We start from the raw sequence: 22,424 nt of genomic DNA, 5'->3' as shown, positions 1-22,424 counted from the left end.
AAGAAGAAGAAAAAAGGAGAGAGAATATAGAACACAAGGAGAGAGAAGAGAAAGAGAAGAGAGAACAGAGGAGGAGTAAAGAGGAGAAAAAAGAGAGTTGAAAGACATAGGAAGAGAGGGAGAACGGAAAGAGGAGAATTGGAGAGGAGAGAGGAGAGAGAACAGAAAAGAGGTTAAAAGGAGAATTTATGAAGAGAGAGGATGAGAGAGAGAATAAAAAGGAAGTAATGTGTGGAAGCAAAAAGAGAAGAAAAAGAGAAAGAATAAAAGAAAGAGAATAGAGGGAACGGAGAGAGAAGAAAGTGAACAGACAGAAGAGAATAGAAGTTTTGAGAGAGAATGGAGAGAGAAAGGAGGAGAGAGAAAGGAAATACGGAAAATGGAGGGGAAGCCTTAGTTCTTGCATGTATTGAAATAGTCGAGGATTATTCACAATACATGAGAGATGGTGAGCTTTAACTGAGTCAGGATCAAGTGACACACATAGAATAGGAATAAGTAAGTGGTATTGACTAACCTATGTATGTTATAAGTAGGTAATTCCACTTAGTAAATAGGTAGCATTCACATGTTAGTATAAAGTCTACCTTATTTATTCACTTATACAATTTATGGAAGTGCATGATATGTTGCTTTGTGAATAGAACAAAGGTGCATGAGATCGAATGACAACTTAAGAACTTGATTGAAATGTTTGAATTGAAATGCTAATGGTATTCTTGAACTATTAAATTATGAATTTGAAATGATGTTTATGCTTGTTAAATTTAGAATTATCATGTTTTCGTATTTAAATGATGGGATTGTATGAATTGTGCCAAGTCTTATTCAGATAAGGCTAAATGATAATTGAAATGCAAGAAGCACATTGAAATGGACAGGGTATAGTAATGCAAAACTAAAATTGAATATAAAAAGAGGAAAGAAAATGGAGGAAAAATAAGAATAAAAGAATAAATAAAATATAAATGGCTTCTATAAGTCCTAGTACCTAGTGTACCCAAATGGGAAGGCATGAAACGAGACTAAAAAGTGGAAAGATAGTCTAGACCAATGATGGCCTCCTGTAGAGAACACCTGGTCTTGTGCCAAAAGATTGAAAAGAGAATCTCTTAATGAGAACTGCTAAGACTGAGATTGAGACTGATGCCACTTGTGTGGTTTAGATTGAAGGTGTTCTCTCTACAGGTAGCGCTTAGATCTGGATTAATAAAGAAAGAGAAAAGAAAAATGAAAATTTTTTTTGAAATGCATAATATTTTATGACTTTGATGTGATAATGGATGCATGATGATTTACTTGATTTACTTGATTTACTTACATATTTGTTTATATTGCTTTCTAGGCCCGCAAAGCTCATTATTGTAAATGTTGACAGGTCCCCAGGTACATGATAATGGCAAAGGTACTAGCATCCAAGAGTATGGTTTAAAGTCAAGGAGGGGAATTTCTTTTGCAACTGATGTTTTGTTAAACTAGACTGTGAAATGTATATAACTCTTTTGAGGTTGTATGTATTTAATTAGACACTGGGTGAAACTCAATGTCAATAAGACAGGACTTTGGACCGTATACATATGTATATGAGTCAAACTGTCAAACAAGGTTATCTGTTTTCATCCTTGGAAATGTTTAGTTTAGCACTGTTTTTAATAGTTATAAACAAGTTGATACTGAGAGGAACTGTCACATGCCCTGGTTGGATGTTTGTAATGGGGGTCAAACCAAGCATATGAAAACTCGGATCGTGAGATGGAGTACTCCAACGGTTCCGATCAACAGTGATAGGCCTCGTTTAGTTTGTTGTTGGGCATGTCAATTAGAGATAGATCCAATAATGAAAACTTTTAAATGATTACAAAAATTATATAAACCTTGGGATTATTAAACTTCTCTTTCATTCGCAGTTTGACTTTCCATTTTTAGATTGACATTTCTACTAGTTCTGATTACACTTTTGCATATTTGATATCCATTTTTGAGATCCTTCTGAATATTCTTGATCCTTCATATTCATTAGTTAGTGGACTTCTATTGTTTATTGTTGATGATTATGTTACTATGTGGATTGGTAAGTGATTGCATGTGAACTTGATCTTGTGATCGTGGATCACTCCCTCAAGTATTCAAGTAGATGGATATCGGCTGGGTGGATGTGACACATTATCTTGTCAATGAATGGAGATTTATTTAAAGTAAGACTTGTTGATTATCATTTTGATGATTTAGTTTTTGCAACATGAAAGGAAGAGAATAAATAGTTAAAAAAAGAGATTGATTGAAATGCATTATCATTATCTTATTTAGATCCTCACATTGAACAATGTGAACCTGATGTTCAAAAGATAATGCATTTACAAAGTATTACGAAATAACTGACAGATTTACTGACCTACCAAGAGTTACTAAATCTCATATTTTAGCTGTAAATACTCCAATTCGGGTTAATGTCTCAGTAGAGCAATCTATTAATGCAAATGAGAAACCACGTTTAAAACATGGAAGATCAATCAGTTCTATGGATAAAAATCCTAGAAAAAGGAAAAATAACAAATTATAAAGATAGTCATAATATGGAGACAATTACTCATGAAAATTTTGAAGATGCAACTTTTTATAAACTACAAAAGAGGTTCAGGTACCTGAAAATAATAAAAGTGAAAAAATCCTTATTAATTATGTCATACAAGAAAGAAATAGAACCGGAAAAAATATAGTTGTCAATACATTTTTGCATATAATATATTGTTAAAATAATGAAACAAGACGATGATCTTGAATCTAAATCTATTGATGAATGTAAATGAAGAAATGATTTCCAAAAATAGAAAGACCCAATTCAAGCAAAATTGAATTCGCTTGAAAAAATAAAGTTTTTTGGTATATAGTCCAAATGCCTGAAGGTGAAAAATCACTGGGGTATAAATTTTTTTTTTTGTGAATATGAAATGAGAAAAATAAAATCATAAGATATAAAGCACGACTTGTAGCACAAGGATTTTGTAGAGGCCTACCATTGATTATATGGAAAGATATTATTTTGTGGTAGATGCAATCACTTTCAAATATCTTATTAGTTTGACAATACATAAAAAACTTGGCATGCGTTAAATGAATGTTATTACAATCTATTTATATGATTTACTCGATTGTAAAATTTATATGAAAAACTCTAAATGACAATAAATTTGTTCAATAAGGCTAATCATTATATGTATTAAAGCATATGTGATATAATCGCCTTAATGGATATTTATTAAAAGAAGGATACAAAAATGACCCAATTTATCCTTGTGTATTTATTAAAAAATATAGATATAATATTATTATAATAAGTGTATGCGTTGATGACTTAAATATCATCGGAACTTCTAAAGAGCTTCTAAAAGCAATAGATTATTTAAAGAAAGTTGAAATGAAAGATCTTGGAAAGACAAAGTTTTGTCTTGGTTTGTAAATTGAACATTTGACGAACGAAATATTCGTTCATCAATTAACTTATACAGAGAAGATTTTGAAGCGATTTTATATGGATAAAGCACATCATTGAGTACTCCAATGATTATGAGATCGCTCAACATAAAGAAATATTCATTTCAACCCCATAAAAATAATGAATAATTTCTTAATCCTAAAGTATCATATTTTAGTGCAATTGGGGCATTAACATATTTTGTTAATAATGTACGACTAGATATAACATTTTATATAAGTCACAAGATTTGACTCTTCTCCAATACGAAGACATTGGAATGGTGTTAAACATATATTTCAGTACCTTCGATGAAATATTGACATGTGATTATTTTATTCAAATGAATGTGGACATCAACTTACTTGTTATGCAAATACAATATATTTATCTGATTCACCCAAAATTATATCTCAAACAAATTATTTATTCATGAGTGGAAGTACAACTGTTTCATGGCATTCAAAAAAAAAAAAAAAACTATAGCTACCACATCTTCAAATTATGCAGAGACAATATTTATTCATGAAGCAAGTCGGGAATGTGTTTGATTAAGATCAATGACCCAACATATCCTGGAAGCATGCGGTTTTCCATTAGAAAAGGGGATTTCACAACAATATTATATTAAGATAAAATTGTATGTATAGCTCGGTTGAAGAGACAATACGTTGAAGGAGATAGAACGAAACATATTTTATTAAGATTCTTCTTTACTTATGATCTTCAACAAAATGGTTAAATCAATATTCAACAAATTTGTTTAAGTGATAATTTGACTGATTTATTTATTGAGGCATTGCTTATTTTACATTTTGAGAAGTTAATATATAAGATTGAGAAATGCAAACTTAAAGACATTCAATGATGTTATCATAAGGAGGAATGAAATACGTGCTACAATTATTTTTTTCCTTCACCAAAGTTTTGTTCCACTGAGTTTTCTTGGTAAGGTTTTCAATGAGGCAGCTAGCAATACGTATTATTTAGATATGTATAATCTTTTTCCTTCACTAAGTTTTTTTTTTTTTTTCTTCTTTTCCACAAGTTTTTTCTTAGTAAGATTTTAACGAGCTGCATTATCTATTGATAGACATCTAAGAGAGAGTGTTCTAAATAATATTGATTGTGGATGTCCATCATCCCAAAGAGATAATATTAAAAGATGTAACTTTCAAATGAACATCTCAACCACCTTATGTGCAATCTTGGCGATCCACATTTCCATATTAATTGAATATCACAACAATCTATCCTTCCATATTAAGAGCATCCTATTATGTGCAAGAATCATATAATGTATTTCCTTCTAGTCTCTAATATTTCAATTTTAGAGAAAATGCCACTTTTACTATAAATATGTAATGCACACAATTCAATGAACATAGTTCGATTCGTCTTGTCATTATTTCTTCTTTGTCTTTAATATATCTTCTCCATTTTATAAAAGATATAATTAATTCATGTTTTAATAAGAGAGTTTGACCCTTATCATAAACAAAGAAAAAGAAAAAAGAGACATGAATTAGAACAAGTGGGTGGTTAATTAATAATGTTATTTAGAAACTAAAGGACATTAAGATTCTGTCAACAATGGAGACTGCATTGTGCTTTTGCAAATGAAATCCATTAGTAAATAAAAGGAAAAAGTACTTTCCATCCATTTTTTTTTCTTCCAATTATTAGAGAAAATCATTAATGCAACCAAGTAAACAAAAGGCCAATGGGGTAAATTAACTCGGTATCAAAGGTCCCTAGACAAAGTTGAGGGTAGGGGGTTAGGCAATTTTGCCATGCAGCCTTATGCTTGAAATTTTCTGAAACTATTTTGATGTCTTGACTTTAGGCTAAATCTGTTTTCTATTGACCATTACATCAAGACCCATCTCTCAACAAAGTAGACCAAACCAAATGATTCTCCATTCCTACAAACACTCAGTAAAAAGTAATCCATAAGAGAAACAAAATTATATACTTTTAAGTATCATTCTATAAATCAATAAAAGGTGAATAGTAGCTCTAATGGATTCAACTTCTAAATAGCTGGGGATGGAGGGTGGGCATAGCATGGAATCGAAATATTCAAAACTCTGGTGTTGGGTGAATAAAAAAGGGAATGGCTTGGAGGCATTGCTCTTTGCGATAGGGAAAGGACTTGATCAAGCAAGACTTCTCAACATAGAACTTCAGGAAATCTTGTATAACTTGGATTAAGTTTTTGATCTCTTGCTTAAACTGCATCACAGAGCACGGGCCCTAAGTATCACCAGTTTTGGTTAAAATATAATCTTTGGAATACAATGGTAAGTCTATCACTTCCTCCTCTGAAATTGCTTCTGCTTTCTCTAAATTGATGCAAAATTTATTTTCCTCCTCTGACCCGTTAGATCCCTCTTTTATTGAATGTTTATTCCCATGATTACCCACAAGTGAACTATTGAAGGGATCTCTGTTCTCCCATCCATGGAGGAACTAAAAAAAATGGTTTTCTCTTTAGGACCGCATAAAGCTCTAGGATTTGATGGCTCTACTGCTTGGTTCTACCAAAAACATTGGGACCTAATCAATAATGATCACTATGATTTTGTTTTCTCTTTTTTCTCCACCTGTACATTGCCCTCTGGAGTCAATCACACCCTTCTATATTTTATTCCAAAATAAATCAACCCAAGAATGTAATTGCCTTTAGGCCAATTAGTTTATGCAATGTTAGTTACAAAATTGTGGCTAAACTTTTGGCCTCTAGACTAAAACCCTTCTTAATAGACTTCATCTCTAGCCGCCAAGGGGCTTTTGTGCCCAATAGACAAATTTCTAACAACATTTTGTTAGCGCAAGAGATCTTCCATTTTATGGGGAAAACTAGAGGTAAAACTGGCTAAGTAGCTCTTAAACTTGACATGTCAAAGGCTTTTGACAGAGTTGAATGGGAAGTCTTAATCAAATTGTTCCATTTTCTAGGCTTCAACAAAAAATGGTGTGACTTTATCAACTCCCTAATCTCGACTTCTTCTTTCTCTATTAAGCTCAATGACAGCCCATACCTTTGGTTCTCTAGCTAACGTTGTTTGCAACAAGGCTGCCCTCTCAGCCCTTACCTTTTCCTCATGATAATGGAAATTCTTTCAAGGTTGCTGAATGAGTACATAGCTCTCAACCTCTTTAAAGGGATTAAGGTAGCTAGAAGAGCCCTTGAATTTCCCATCTAAGATCGCTTTTAAGGTAGCTAGGAAATATCTTCTGTTGTGCAAAAAAAGAGGATACGTTGACCTTAAAGGCAATCTTAGATTTATTCTCTGATATAACCAGGGTGCGAACTTCCGGTAGAGTTCGTCGGTTCGCTACCTGGCGAACCGGCGAAATCTCGCTGAAAGTTCGCCGGAAATCGCTGTCTACGATTTGATGCTGCTTGCGTGTGGTGGTGGTGGTATATGCGGTGGTAGTGCAGGCGGTGTTGTTTTAGCACTGCTGCTGCTATTGGTTCTCTTCCAACTGCGGTGGTGCTGTTTTAGCACTGCCGTTTCTACTGGTTCTCTTATGTTTCTTTCTCTTCCAATTGTGGCGGTGTTGTTTTAGCATCGCCGTTGCTATTGTTTCTCTTCTGTTTCTTTCTTTCTCTCTTTCTTCTTCTTTTTCTCCTTCAACAACTTTCGTTTGATTTGCCATAAAATCGGCGATTTTTCGGTGACATTTAAACATTTTCGTTTCGATCTATTTTTTATTTTGCTGGTCAGCAAAACTATCGAAAATCGGCAAAATTTCACTGATTTTTGGCGATATGTTTTACCATGGATATAATAGAGTAGGAAATAAACTATGATAAAAGTGAGGCTTTCTTTAGTAGAAATGTTCCACAGTAAAACAAACAATCAATCCTGTCTTCTCTCGGCATCAAGGAAATGAAGAAAGATGCGATCCACTTAGGAACAAATCTTTTTCATGGAAGAGCAAAAACAAAAACTTTGCAGTTCATTCTCCACAAAATGAAGAAGAAGATGGCATCTTGGAAATTGACGAATTTGTCATATGCTAGCAGGGGAATGTTAATTCAATCAATTCTCCACTCACCATCCCTCTATCATATACAAATTTTCAAATTTCCTTATTACTTTTTGCAAGAAAATTCATTCCCTATGCCAAAAAAATTGGCTCGGGCATCCTGACAAGCAAAAACAAATTACTTTCATATCGTGGAACCAATATTGTCTCCCTAAAGAACATGGTGGTATGGGTTTTAAAAGATGGAGGAATGCCAACACAACTCTCCTTCTAAAACAAGGATGGATCACCAACCCTGAAACACTATGGGTCCAAACCCTCAAGGCAAGATATTTTCCCAATACTACCCTTTCGATCCGAAGGTTTAGCTAAAGAAGGGTCATGGACATGGAACAACATTTGTAGTATCTTATCCATTCTAAAGAAAATGGTGATAAGGAAAATAGGCAATGGAAGAGAAACATATTTTTGGTTTGACCCATGGATACAACTTCATAGCAACCAACAATTTTTTTCTCAAATCCGGGAATCACACAACTATGAAGTCTAGGCAAGAAATGCTACGATAGCACAAGTAGCAAACTCAAATATGTTAAGGGAGTATTTTCTTACCCACAATTAATATCACATTAATTTTCTTCCAACTCTACATCTTTCCTTGAGCAATGACTCTTGGCAATCTCTTATATCTAACAATGGAAGTTTCACAGTCAAACTGGCAGCAAAAGAGCTGTTAAAATCAATAATTCATATACGAGATGCCACTCTTTGTTCATGGTGGAAGTACTTTTGGAAGTTTCCCCTTCACCCTAAATTCAAAACATTATTTTGGCCACTCTTATAAGAAGGCTTTCTAATCAACACAGTACTTGCACAATGGACAACATCACAACCCAAATGTGCTATTTGCGAAAATGATGTAGAGTCATCTTGGCATAACTTCATTTCTTGTGAATGGACCAAAAGAATTTGGGTTGCAGGTAGGGTTGCAATTGGGCCGGGCTTTTGCAATCCCAAGCCCAGCCCTATATGTTCTAATATGAGTCCATTCCCGCCGTGACCCTAGTTCAGGGCCAAGGATTATTGTCCCTGGCCCTAAGCCCTACGGGGCCAAGCCAAGCCCATTCTAGCCCTAATTGGGCCGGGTCGGGATGGGTTGGCCCTGATTGGCCCTGGCCCTAACCATGATTGGCCCTGATTTGCCCTGGCCCTGACCCCTGATTTGCCCTGATTGACCCTATCTTGACCCTAGCCTTAATTGGTCATATCCTTGGACCTAAAATATCAAATGTAAATTCATAAAAAATAAAAAAAATATCATAAGTAAACTAAAAATAAAATTCATAGAAATATAAGATGATTCAAGCTCATACAAAATGATAAAATAGTCAATAAGTTGAAAGTGTTGTTTTAAACATAAATAAATTCATACTCCATAATTCTATATTGATCTTTGAAAGTCTCTCATTGCTTTGATGATGGAAATTGAAAATCTCTCCCATTACTTTGGTAATGGAAATTGAAAACCCCTCCCATTGATATCCTTATCAAAAAAAAAAAAAAAAAAAAAAAAAATATTCAAAACTTTGTTAACAAGTAAATCAACGATAATTTAGTATTGATATTTTTTTAGTAGTTAAAGAAAATTATATTTTAGTTACAAACATAGCTATTTGTCCTTAATAAGTTTTTTTTCTTCCTGAAATAACACATTTTTTTTTCGGCCAACACCTGAAATAACACATTGGAGGCAAAAGAAAAATGTCAATATTCATGATGAGAAGTTGGGGTGTAGATTTGTTAGATATTAATTCTCTATATACTAGCTTTTATTATTTATAATATATTATCTTGCCTTAGACCCAAAAAAAAATCAATGATTTTTTGGAACTAAAAATGACTTAGTTCAAAAAATAAAAATTATCTTAAAAATAATATAAAAAGTGAACTCATAGTCTAATATGATCAAAATGACTGAAGGTCAAAAGTCGAGACTTATAGTTATATCAATGTTAATGTGAAGATTAGGGTAAAAATCTAATACATGATCAGAGTCAAATTAACATTAAGACTAGAGCCAAAATTAGGGTTAGTATCAGGCCAAAATCAAGTGGATGCTTACTACATTGGTAATGAAGATATAATTTTGGGATAATTACTATTGCCCCCTTATACTTTGGTTTTATTACTAATCAAACCCCGTTCTTTGTGAATTTACTATTGCCCCCCTCACTTCTAAAGGTGTTAAGTGGCTGTTAATATCAAATATGAAATGTCTATTTTGTCCATAAAATTAAGAAGTAAAAAATATGGCATTACCCTCATTTATAGAAACTATATTGCATGTCAATTATATCCTTAAAATCTTATATTTTAGAATTAATTTTAGATTTAGTGGGCCCACATACTTATGATTGTTGAAACTTTCACATTCCACTTAAAATTTTCATAATCACCATGATGGAAGTTTTACAAACAAATAAGCATATAAGATCTAATTGATAGAAAATTTGGTAACATATATAATGGTCAGAATATATTAGGTGATTTTCAATTTTCAGCTTTGAATTAAATTTAATATTTCTTAATATTTTAGTTTCTATTTAATTACATCTTTCTTTTATTTGGTGATTTATTTTTAGAGGAAAAAAAATCACATCTTTCCTTTATTTGGTGATGTCTTTTTAAAAAAGAAAAGCGAAATTAAAGTTAATTTTTTCCTATTAAGGGTAGTATTATAACTTGAAAAAATAACAAATAAGCAAAAAAGATAATTGTAGGGTTATTTTTGGGATTTTGAAAAAATATATAGATGCCACATCATCAATAAACTGACAGAGCTTAACGGTAGGGGGCATTAGTAATTGTTGACAAAGTTAAAGGTTGGAATAGTAATTTTAAAAAGTACAGGGGATAAAGTAGTAATAAAATCAAAGTACAAGGGGGCAACAGTAATTATCCCTATAATTTTTTTTTAATTTTTTTACAAAGCATGATCATGTTTTTAAAATTTGACAGGTGTCAAATTTTCACTCATGTGGATTGTAATTAATTCCTCTGCATATGGGTGGAGGGTTTAGACTCAAATCAAGGCCAAAATCATGGGCCTAGATCAAGGCCAAGATTAGGGCCAATATCAGGGCAAGATCGGGGCAAGATCGGGGCCGGGCAAGATCGGTAGAATCGAGCCAATCGGGGCCAAGATCGGGGTCGAGATTAGGGCCAAAATCACAGCCAAATTTAGGGTCAGAATCAAGGCCAAGATTAGGGCCAAAATCAGGGCCAGGCCGAGATGGGCTGGGCTGGCCAGAGAGTAATCCTAGGCCCGCCCTTGGCCCCAGTTCAGGGCCAGAATATTTTGGCCCTAACCTGCCCTTAGAGCCAAAATCATTAGCCCAAGTCCTATTCGGGCTCAGGGCGGGCTTAAGGCAAGTCAGGGCCGCCAGGGCCAAACTTGCAACCCTAGTTGTGGGCCCATTAAGACTGCAAATTGATGAATTTATGCAATAGTCTATCTTTACAATTATGCACTACTTTCCTATCACTTCCTACCATTGATAAGACTTCATAATAATGGTTGATTTCTTATAATCACATGTTATTATGTTTGACTGGAGAGAAAACCAAAAACTTTTCAATAATCACACACCCAACCCCTTCCCCTTAAAAGTCATACACTGCATCTCCAACTGGAGTGGCACTCTTCACCAAGTGGCAAGAAGAACCATTGAGCCTCCCATAACCCATGATAACACAATGGATGTCATGACCAGACCCACTTGTTTTTGTCAAAATATGTGTTTTCACTAATGAATTTTAATCTCCCATTTTATTGTGTGTTGTTTTCACTAATGAATTTTAATCTCCCATTTTATTATGTGGAGGGGTACCTGACTCACAATGTCAAAATATGTGTTTTCACTAATGAATTTTAATCTCCCATTTTATTATGTGCAGGGGTACCTGACTCACAACTAAACCCTGCAAGATGGAGTGGGTTTACTTTGGGGAGGACAACTAGAATATATTAGCACGGGAAGCTTAGAGAACGGTGACATCATCAAAGCTACTATCATTGGACTTTGTATGGGAATAGATCAAACCCACTCTTCTCTAGTCAAGTTAGCAAACATTTAGTGCAACTTGCAAGAAATCGTGGACTTTTTTCGACACCCAAAGCACAATCAATAGCTGATTGCTCATGTCTCTATTTTGGCACATCTAGCTTCTTGTATAAACCATATAAACATTCGTGTTTTTCTGAACCTCAACTTGTAATTGTGGTTCACTTCATTAGCATATGGATCCTCAATAGCTCTAAAGAATACTTGGACTATAGTAAATGTAACTAACTTATGTAGTTGTCCTTCCTAGTAATATAGCTTTAATTTCTCTCTCAAAAAAAAAAAATCCCTCACTCTCTTAGACAGATTTACCATTAGTGCATGGATGACTACAAGAAACAATAGTAGCAATAGCGATCTGAACGCTAAAAGTATGTGTAAACTCTCTAACTAGTTATCAATAATATTTTCTTGCTTTATTATCTCCCCCACCCCCGAACCCAAAAAAGAAAAAGAAAAAAAAGAAGCTAAAATCTTCCAAAATGAGTTTTCTATACCATCTAATGTGGATTTATTTCCATAAACCAGGTAAGAACTCAATCTTCTGCTTTTCAAGTAACATGGATCGAGACCATGATACTATTTAGTTGAGACCTCGGAATCCTTTGGTGGGGTATCTGCAAACTTCCATGTGGAATGCAGCATACTGTCATAGGTTCTAGAACCTGCTACCACCTCGATTGGTACTGCATCAGAAATCTCTTTCAAATCTTCTTCTGTCAGCTTCACCTTGAGTGCGCCAATATTATCATCAAGGTTTTTAATTTTGGTTGTCCCTGGTGAAATTCAACAAGATCAGCAAGATTATTTCTAATACTTAACATATAATCATTCCATGTAAACGAACACACTTAGAACACATTAAAAATCTGGGAAATTTTCTTTTTTTTTTTTTTGGGTTAAAAACTAATTTATTGAGCCAAAGGGCAAGAAAACCAAGAAGCATCTAGATTACAAAGATCAAGAAGCCACTAAGTAGCTAAGGGCCAAACTGTCCTCCTTGCCAAAGGCAGGGCCTGCTGGGCTAGAGCATCAGCTACAAAATTAACTGTTCTAGAAATAAGGTGAATCTCCAAATTTGAGATAGGCCACATGGTTCTCACATCCTCAATAACACTACGAAAGTCAAGAGGAGGGGGAATATGAGTCTTGGAGATTTTCTGGGAAATCTGGGAAATCTGGGAAATTTTCAATGCCACCTATAAGGTTACCCCCTAAATTAATGCCACACCCTGAGTTAACCCAATTTATTAGCCAAGCAACTCAGACCTCCCCCCCCCTCCCCGGTTACTGACAATGTTAGTCTTAGTTTCTGTTTATCCATTTCTAATATTACCTGAACATCCTATATTTAAAAGCTCTACCCACGAACCATATCTCCCAACCTGTGTAAGAACTTACATTTGGGAGAGGACTGCAACCTGAGGGAAAAGAGAAAAAAAAAAAAAAAAAAAAAAGGATTTAAAGCTTGTGGAGTTAACCTTAATTCTTCAACTCTTCCCTCTTCCCTCTTCCCTCTTCCCTTGATGTATTTGAGAACATGAAGCAGCAGCTTCAAGGGTATTCTTGTCTTTTTGAAAAGTTTAACTTGCACTTAACTGTAATTTCCTAACAACAGGGGTGGTCATTGATATATTTTCAATGTATATGGGTTTGAGCATCTAACTAATTAATTGGATAACTTAGAGGGTGGCTTTGGAAATTTCCCTGAAAGTTTTTATTATGATTTGGAGTTTAGAAAGTTCAAACTAGGAAGAATGACAAAAGTAAGGCATCACTTTTGAAGTAGAAAGATTTAATGCTGGTTTTGGAAACATGAGAATGACAGGCATGGCTCTACAATGAAGTCAAGCGACCAATATTTCAGCTTGGTAGTATGACTAGAAAATTTTAGTTTAGAAATTTATTTGAAATGAGGCATGGGAAAGAAGAAACTGAAAATGTTAATTAATGAAACATTCCTACTTTTAATGTAGTAATGAAATAAAAACCGTCAATTAAATTAATGTTCCCAAAAACCTTCTTTTCCCCCTGTTGTCAAGGAGTAATTTATTTAGAAAGAACGAAAACAGCTAGGGTACAACAAAGGAATGGCAACTACATCAAATCCAATCCAAACCGAAAACCCATAAACACAGATGAATTATCCAATCGTTTTGGATAGATTATGCAAATCTTCTGGTTAAGAGAATGATGAAATTTGCTCACCTGGGATAGGCACAACGCCATCACCTTGATGAAGAATCCATGCTAGTGCTAGTTGAGCAGGGGTGCATCCATACTTTGACGCCAAGTGCTCCATCCGTGAGTAAAGGATTTTGTTCTTATCGAAGTTCTCTCCAACAAACCGAGGATGAGAAACCTAAAAACAGAAGGTGGCCATCAGCTCAATAAGCCATCTACATATGCAGAATGGGTAAATCCCAGCTTATAGCAATTGGAAGCGGAACAGGAAAAGACCCAACCAATATCAAATTTTCATACCAATAAACTGTTCGTAGGTATACTTTCGACAACTGCCTTGCCACCAAAAAAGCCACGACCTAGAGGACTGTAAGGCACAACCCCAATACCAAGTTCCCTGGATGCCAAAATGTACATGGAAATCAATTGCATATTTTGATGGAAAGCAGGAGAAAGAAAAAGAGGTTTGCGGGGGGGGGGGGGTGAGAATTTAAATTTTGCTGAACAATGATACATTGGCAGCAATAATACTTCAACATTTAAAGAGACTTTCAGACTTTATAGTCCAATTTGCTTGGCGTGGGGAAAATTGGGGTATAAAGTCAAAGTTCAAGAAACACACAACACACACACACGAAAAGGACTAATATACAACAACAAGAAGCCTTGTCCCAACTAAATGGGGTCAGTTACATGAATTCTGGCCTTCCAATCAGCTATGTTTGAGGCCAATCTAGATACAAGGCCTAACCTATGCATATCTTTTTCCACCACTTCTCTTAAGGTTATCTTAGGTCTGCCCCTGGCTCTTCTGATTCTTTCAATCTGGATTATATCACTTCTTTGAACGGGGGCATTACGGAAAGGACTAATATAAAGAACAAATTAAAGAGAAGCTTAAATAGATGATGCCTAAAATTAGAGTGAAGACCAAGAAATCATATGAGAGAGGTTCCATGAAAGGGATTGCCATTGTGAACAACCTGCAAAGTGGGATAATCTCTTCCTCAATGTCACGTGTCCACAGGGACCATTCCATTTGTACAGCAGTGATAGGATGAACTGCATGTGCCCTCCTAATTGTGTCTGGACTGGCTTCAGATAACCCAATATATTTTATTTTTCCCTCTTCCACCAATTTCTTAAGTTCCCCCATCTATCTTCATCAGGAAAGAAAAAAAAGAAAGAAAAAAAAAAGAAAAAAAAGACTTTAATTAGCCACAGAGATAAGTCATCCTCAAACAAGAGGAATTAGGTCAGATATAACTTTAAAGATGAATTAATTAATTCCGAACTCAAAACTCTTCGAAAACTAAAGCAGGAGACTAAAATACATACAGTTTCCTCAATAGGTGTTGATTTGTCCACACGATGTTGATAAAAGAGATCAATATACTCCACATCTAGACGCTTAAGGCTTCCCTCACAACAGGCACGGACGTACTCAGGAGTACCATTGACTACCATTCCAGTTGGCTCCATTCTCACTATACCAAATTTTGTTGCTAGCTGGATCTTTTCTCGAGGCAATTGTTTCAATGCCTGCAAAGAGTTAAGATTTTTCACTTAAGAAATGAAACAACTCCTACTTGAACATTGTATAATAGATAGAAACATAAACCTAGCGAAATGTGAGTTATCCTCAAACAAACCCCTGTCCCTACTATAGTGATTTCTCATATAGTTATCCTCAAACAAACCCCTTTCCCTACTATAGTGATTTCTCATATACTTTTTATCTAAATAGTTGAATCATTGATGACAAAAAGAAGCTTCATCTGGAAATAGAATTTATGTATACCTTTCCAACCAGGACTTCATTAGCATGAGCTCCATAAACATCAGCTGTGTCAAAGAATGTGATTCCTCTACTAAAAGCTTCTTTGATGATTGAGATTCCAACATCGTCTGAGACAGGAGCATTGTATATTCCGGTTAACCCCATACATCCATACCCCAACTTTGAGACCTGGAGGGTGAAGAGAAAAGAGGAAGAATTAGAAAAATAATAAATATAACTCATAAAGTGGCATCATAGAAACAAAAATATACTATTACTGTAAACTCCATTGTGACTGTCTTCAAACTCATCCCCCCGAGGACTCGCAAAGAGGGATCAGCACTGAGTGATGGCCTTTTTTTCTATCTTCTTTCTTGAAACAGAGCATCTCAATCATTCTCCAGTCACAAGATGGTACCAGAGAAAGAGACTAGTTGGATAATTTAAGTTTAATTTAAGTTGATAGTCAATTCTTCCATGTTCTTACCTCTCTGTAGCCTAGCCCATCGTGAAGGACCCAAAAAAAGGGTCTGATCACTTGAGATTGCGTCTTGAGATTTCATTCGTTTCACATCAGCTAAATCCTCAAATAGTAATCCCATTTTGCAACTGGTTTCAAGCTTCTGATATCACTTTCTACCAAAGTAAAACAAGAATGCACAACAGTTTTTCTTTCAGTTTGCATGGAGCCTTGTGGTTTCTATAGAGAAGATGATAGAACTTGTGAGGTTATTAGTAGCATGAAAATTCTTCAATTGAACAATATGATAATCCATGGGTGATTCATTTCTTAACTTTTTGTCCTTTAATTTTGTCCTTTTTTTAGAGGGATGGAGGGTTTTTTCGCAGGGGATGGTATACAGCAAAATGGGAGGCAAAAGAACCTAACAGAGCAAAAAAGGGTTTGTCTAGATATTTATTATATACTCTATATCATAATAATGATGCACCTTTTAACTTTTTGGAAACAAAGAGTTGAATCAATACCATAATCAACAAATCCGACCAACAGTCTAGCTCAACATTATACATCTAGATAAACTGTCAGAAATTGGACCAGTTCCTCTAAAAGTAATCAAGTTAACTCAGTCACAATCACACCTCTAATATTTGTGATGTATTTTTTAGTAAGGGGGAAGAAGCAAGCTGCACTTGTAGGAGGAGGAAAGGGCGGCCACTTGGAACCATCAAAAGCTCGCTAATTCTGGTCCTTCGATGTCTCCAGGACTGGTATCAATCAGAACTGTCCTTTGTGTGTGTAGGTACTGGTTTAGAGCATTATTGCTATGAGAAGGTACTTAGAGGCTGCTGGAATACTCCATGAAAGCTAATATAGCAAGTTTCTATTTATTTAGTAGTTGTTTCTATTCGAAGTTACTGGTTCCTTGGTTATTAAGCATTAAGCAATGTACCACTGACTAGTATTCTGTTTTAAGACTTTCTTTTCCATAGTTACTGAGATTCTATTGTTTTCTACATGTTTTAAGGATCTATGGCCACATTAGAGAGTTTCCTATCCTTTGAATGGAGAAAAGATTTATTAAAAAAAGAAAAAGAAAAAGAAAAAAGAGAGGGACAGCAATGTGATGGACTTCAGCAAAAAAGGAAAAAAAAAGATACTTTTTGAGTCTTATTTAAGAAGCAGCAGCTCTAGTGGTGAAGCAGTGGCAATTCAAGGAAGTATTTCCTCCATTCTAACCCTTCACATTCCATTGATGGGAAGACCTGATCATATCCTCTTCTCTCTTCTACATCTTTTTCGGTTCCACAAAACTCCAAAGCTTGCATGAAAGGGTCCTGCTGAATAAATCTGGTTTTTGGTTCCTGCTGATCACATTACCCTGCGATCCCAGTTCTTCCACCACTCAGCTTTCAGATAGGACCTGCTGTAGCAGAAAACCTAATTTTTCGATTGGAGTTAAACTTTGAAGATACTTTCTCTTATAGAAAGACTCACATCAACCAGAAATTGGAGTGGATCAGAATCACTCAATAAAGTCTGATCTTAACTTTGCACCTCCACAGGAATAAAAGGTATCAACTCAAATCTAACGTTAATTAGAAGAGTCTAGCAACTGGTTGGATGGTGCCTGAAGGTTTTACTATAAAGGCCCAGATTGAAAAGGTTTTGTAACAGGTAATAGGTTAGAATGAAGAAACCAGGGAACCCAGAGTGATGGGAGAGAAAAGAGATGAAGGTAACAAGGATAATTCAAACAAATTGAAAATTCAAAGTTCAAAGATTCAAAATTTGAGTTATTGTTAAAGTTGGAAAAACATTGAGGTGGTTCCACAAATTATGTCTAATCTTGTGATTCTTGTCAAGACAGAATTTTGGGAAAGTCTAGTCCTGTCAAGACAAAGTTTTAGAAAAGACTGATTTTGTCAAGATATAGTTTACTCCATTTGTATATCTCATACGATTGTAATTCAAAATTCAAAATTTGTATTTTAAATTATAAATATAGAATCCATGTTGCACACTGTGATGAGGAAGACTTCCATCAAAATTTGTATTTTAAATTATAAATATAGAATCCATGTTGCACACTGCGATGAGGAAGACTTCCATCTATTCAACAATTCTTTTACAGTAATCAGAGGCTGAAGACTACCATGGCCAAATCTACAACCTACCATGGCCAACTCTGCAACCTCCACCACCAACCTCTCCTCCAACGTCATCTACCTCTTGCCGGTCAAGTTAGATCAAACAAATTATTTGCTATTGAAAAGTCAATTTCTCCCTATTCTAAATGCTCATGATCTTTTCAGTTTTGTTGATGGAACAAACCCCTATCCACCTCTAGTGCTTCCTCCATCTGAATACTCCAACACCTCCACACCCAGTCCTACCTACTCTGACTGGAGAAAGCAAGACCAAATCATTCTTAGTTGGGTTATCTCTTCTCTTACTGAAGCTTCCTTGCCCACATGGTACAACCACCTTTCATGCCGCATGGAGTATCCTAAAGAAAACCTATGCCTCTCAGTCTCAAGCAAGGGTCATGCAACTCAAACATCAGCTCTTTGAAATAAGAAAGGGGGCATAAACCATAGCTGAATACTTGCAATGTGTCAAAAATTTGGTGGATCATCTGACAGCTGTAGCTCATCCAATATCCAATCCTAACCAGTATTAAGTATATTACCCGACCTAGGTGCAAATTATGATGCATTTGCTACTTCTTTTACCAGTCGATTGGATCCACTTCCTCTTGATGATTTCATCAGCCTTCTCCTCTTTCAAGAAATACTAAACAGCCAATGGAGTTCTCCACTTGATCTACCCACTGTGGAAACCAACATGGCGGCCAAGCAACCAAATGACTCAATCCAAAACTCAACAAACAATAGACTTGAAGATCAAACACTCACTACAAGCATGGCCGTTGGCATGGAAGATCTACTTATCCAGCAGCCAAAACCCCAATACTCAACAAAATGGATGACCCCAGCTGTCAAATCTGTCATAAAATGAGACATCTAGAAACAACATACTATCACAGTTACAACCCAAGCTACCAACTCCCAACACCTGTAGCTGCTGCCCAGTCAGAAGCCTTATTAGTCACACCGACGTTTTCATTTGTTTTAGTGTGGTACATTGATTCTGGAGCAACACACCACATAGTTTCAACTTTGGATAATCTACATATTAGTAATCCTTACACAAGATTTGACCAAGTATGGGTTGGAAATGAGGCAGGTTTGAGCATTTGTAGTACTAGCCACTCTAGAAAATCAACCTCTTCTCATACTTTAATTTAACTGATGTGTTGCATATTCCTTCCATAAAAGAGAATCTACTCTCAATTAGCAAGTTCACACCTGATAACAATGATGTGTTAGAATTTCACCCTCATTATTGTTCTATAAAGGATCTACAAACAGGGACCACATTGCGCCAAAATATGCTTAAAGACAGCCAATACAATCTTGCAAACGCTCCAAAAATTGCTTCACCAATACTGCTGCCCTACATCCATGCTAAGGAACGAATATCTAAAATAGTATTGCATGACCATTTGGGACATCGATCTATGAAACACCTAGATTTCAATAATTCCTCAGACAACATTGCCTTTGCAAGCATCAAATTTCAATTCAATTTGTTCATTTTATCAAATGGAAAGGCCCACAAACTGCCATTTGGAAATAATAAAGCTACTGTTTCAACCCCTTTTGAATTAGTCCACTCAAACATATGTAGACCCTCACCATCAACATCTCTTTCCAGATTTAGATGTTCCATTAGATTTGTTGATGACTTTAGTAAATTAACTTGGTTGTTCCCACTTGTAACTCGATCTAAAGTATATTCAACATTTATATATTTTCATTCTCATGTTCATAATACGTTTCAACATAATATCAAGATTTTTCAAAATAATGGTGCTCTTAAATATCAAGCACTTTACAAGTTTTTCAAGAAAGAATGCATTACACATCAATATTCATGTTGCTATACTTCAGAACAAAATGGAAGAGCAGAAGCATCGCCACATTGTTGAGATGGGCCTCACATTATTGGCCAAATTTGCAATTCCGTTAGAGTTATGGCCATAAACATTTGAGTAGCTGCCTATCTAATCAACAGGCTTCCAACTCCGGTATTACAAAATCAGTCTTCATATCAAGCTTTGTTTGGCAAGAAACCTGATTGTTTGATGCTCAAGACTTATTGCAGTGCATGTTATCCATTGTTATGTCCATACAACAAGAACAAGCTTCAGTTTCTCTCCACTCAATGTGTTTTTGTAGGTTACAGCAGCAGCCACAAGGTTACAAATGTTTTGACCCATCTATGGGTCAAACATCCATATCAGAACATGTGATATTTGATTAAAGCTGCTTTCCATTTTAACAAAATCAATCGACAACAAACTCACAGCCAAGAGCACAACCAGCCCTTCTTTGGGTCATTACACATGACCATATCATTCACAGTCCAACAATAAATGCAAACCAACCTACAGCCTTTTTTTATCCCAAGCCCAACCACTCACCCAAAAAATATAAATACCGTCCCTGATGCAGGACAGCCAGCATGGAACCAGGGTCAAGTGAACCAGCAATGGACCAGGCCAGCTCAAGCTTGTCCATTTAGTTTAGATGGCCTTTTAGAAGGCAAAAAGAGGCCAAAATACTGTTCACCTGAACAATGTCACAGCCCATTATTTGGCATCTTGGGAATATTGAGGATTTTGTGGGGGCCCAAAATCAAATTTTATGATGATTTTACTCTTGGGAGATTTAGGACCTCAGCTTAGTTTCTATTTTAGTAGGACAAGACAAAAGAGGATAGGAGAAAAGAGGCACAGAAACCACCTGTAAAGCACCCACAATAAAAAAGGGCGAGACATGGACAAAAGCCACACACAACGCAACAGGCACGAGCCAAAAGATTAGGACCCCCCCCGACACCACCGCGCGCAAACGAGGGCCCCGCCACGCACACGCAGAAGACCACAAAAAAAAAACGAAGAAGAGAAGAACCACACCGCGGCTAACCCATCCCCCGCGCACACAAGCGAAGGGAGGCCAAGAAAGAAAAAAAAAGGGGAAAGAAGAAGAACAAGAACCGACAGAGCCGCCGAAGAGAAACACAGCGAAGCCAACAAACCCAGCCGCGCCAAGCCCGCACCGAGCCGAAGAAAGACCAAGACGAAAGAAAAAAAAAAAAAAAAAAAAGAGAAGGAAGAACCAAACACACCCGAGGACAAGGGCCACCACCCCGCCCAACGAAGCCAAGGGAGCGGGAGAAAAGGGAAGGGGGGGCAACCGGGGGCAGCCAACCAAAAAGACAAACCAAGCCGGCAAGCCAAAAACCAGGACCAGACCGCAAAGCCAAAAAAAAAAAAAAAAAAAAAAAAGGAGAAAAGGGGGGAGAGCGACGCAAAGGGAAGAGGGAGAAACCAGACAACAGAGAACCGGACGAAACAACGAAGAGGCACAAAACGAGGCCGAGCCGACAGGAAGAGACAGAACACGGACACACAAACCACACCGGGGAGAAAAGGAACAAGACAAGGACGAACAGAAAAAGCGGAACAACGACGAGCCAAACGGAAGGACGAAACAGGAGGGGAAGAGACGGGAGACGAAGAAGAGGACACCCAAAAGGAACAACGGGCACAAGAGGGAGAGAGGAAAGGGAACCCCACAACCGAGAGGGGACAAAAGACAGAAAGAGAGAAGACCGGGGGGAACGGGACGAGACGAGGAAGCGGCCCACCGAAGAGGGGGAGGAGGGAGCAGACCAAGGAGAAAAACGGACAAAGACCGGCAAGGAGAGCAAGGGAGAGCAAACAAACCAAGGAAAAGGGAAACGCAGGAAGGAGAGCAGGGAAACAAAGAAACAGAGACAACGAGAGGGCACGGAGGAGGACACGAGCGGAAGACACCACCAACCGCGACGGGGAGGAGCGGGAAAGGACACGAGCCGAGGAGGAAACACAAACCGGCCAGGAAAAAACCAAGGGACCGAGGGGCAACCCAAAGAAGAGCGAACAAACAAACAAGCCAGGAACGAACCAGGAAGCAGGAGGGGAAGAAGAGCAACAAAGAGAGACCAGAGACGAGACCGAAAGGCCCGACCACGAGAAAAGAGAGCACTGGAGAGAAGGAGAGCCAACAACCGAGACAACAAAAGACGGACCAGAACGAAACCGGAGATGACAGAAAACCACCGGAGAGCCCGGCAAACCAAGAAACAAAAAAAACGAAGAACCCCAAAAAACCGAGGGAAAACAACAGAAGAACACGGGCGAGACAAAGGAAAGAGAGGAAAAAAAGGAGAAGGAAAAAGAAGACAAAGGAGTACCGGAGAGTAACGGGAGGACAGGGAACAGCAGAGGGGAGG

The 22,424-nt window shown here is 36.6% G+C and overlaps 1 protein-coding gene across 1 annotated transcript in view; it reads right to left on the bottom strand.

Annotated features, from left to right (window-relative positions):
• Positions 1–11,671: 11,671 nt before the first annotated feature.
• The window catches only part of LOC149028480 (putative aldo-keto reductase 1), a 20,526-nt gene continuing 9,773 nt past the window's right edge, over positions 11,672–22,424 (bottom strand). The window contains exons 2-7 of the mRNA XM_089137001.1: positions 15,581–15,748; positions 15,118–15,321; positions 14,763–14,935; positions 14,080–14,176; positions 13,804–13,957; positions 11,672–12,371 (exon numbers count right to left, since the gene is read on the bottom strand). Coding sequence (XP_088993127.1) covers positions 12,175–12,371; positions 13,804–13,957; positions 14,080–14,176; positions 14,763–14,935; positions 15,118–15,321; positions 15,581–15,748 — 993 coding nt within the window. The 3' untranslated portion in view covers positions 11,672–12,174. The remainder of the gene's footprint in view (positions 12,372–13,803; positions 13,958–14,079; positions 14,177–14,762; positions 14,936–15,117; positions 15,322–15,580; positions 15,749–22,424) is intronic.

Source organism: Hakea prostrata, chromosome 1 (genome assembly GCF_041222555.1).
Source record: "Hakea prostrata isolate BN-2017 chromosome 1, UWA_Hpros_2, whole genome shotgun sequence".
NCBI classification, from domain to species: Eukaryota; Viridiplantae; Streptophyta; class Magnoliopsida; order Proteales; family Proteaceae; genus Hakea; species Hakea prostrata.
The sequence above is the reverse complement of the archived record's forward strand: the minus strand, read 5'-3'. Positions and strand labels throughout refer to the sequence as shown.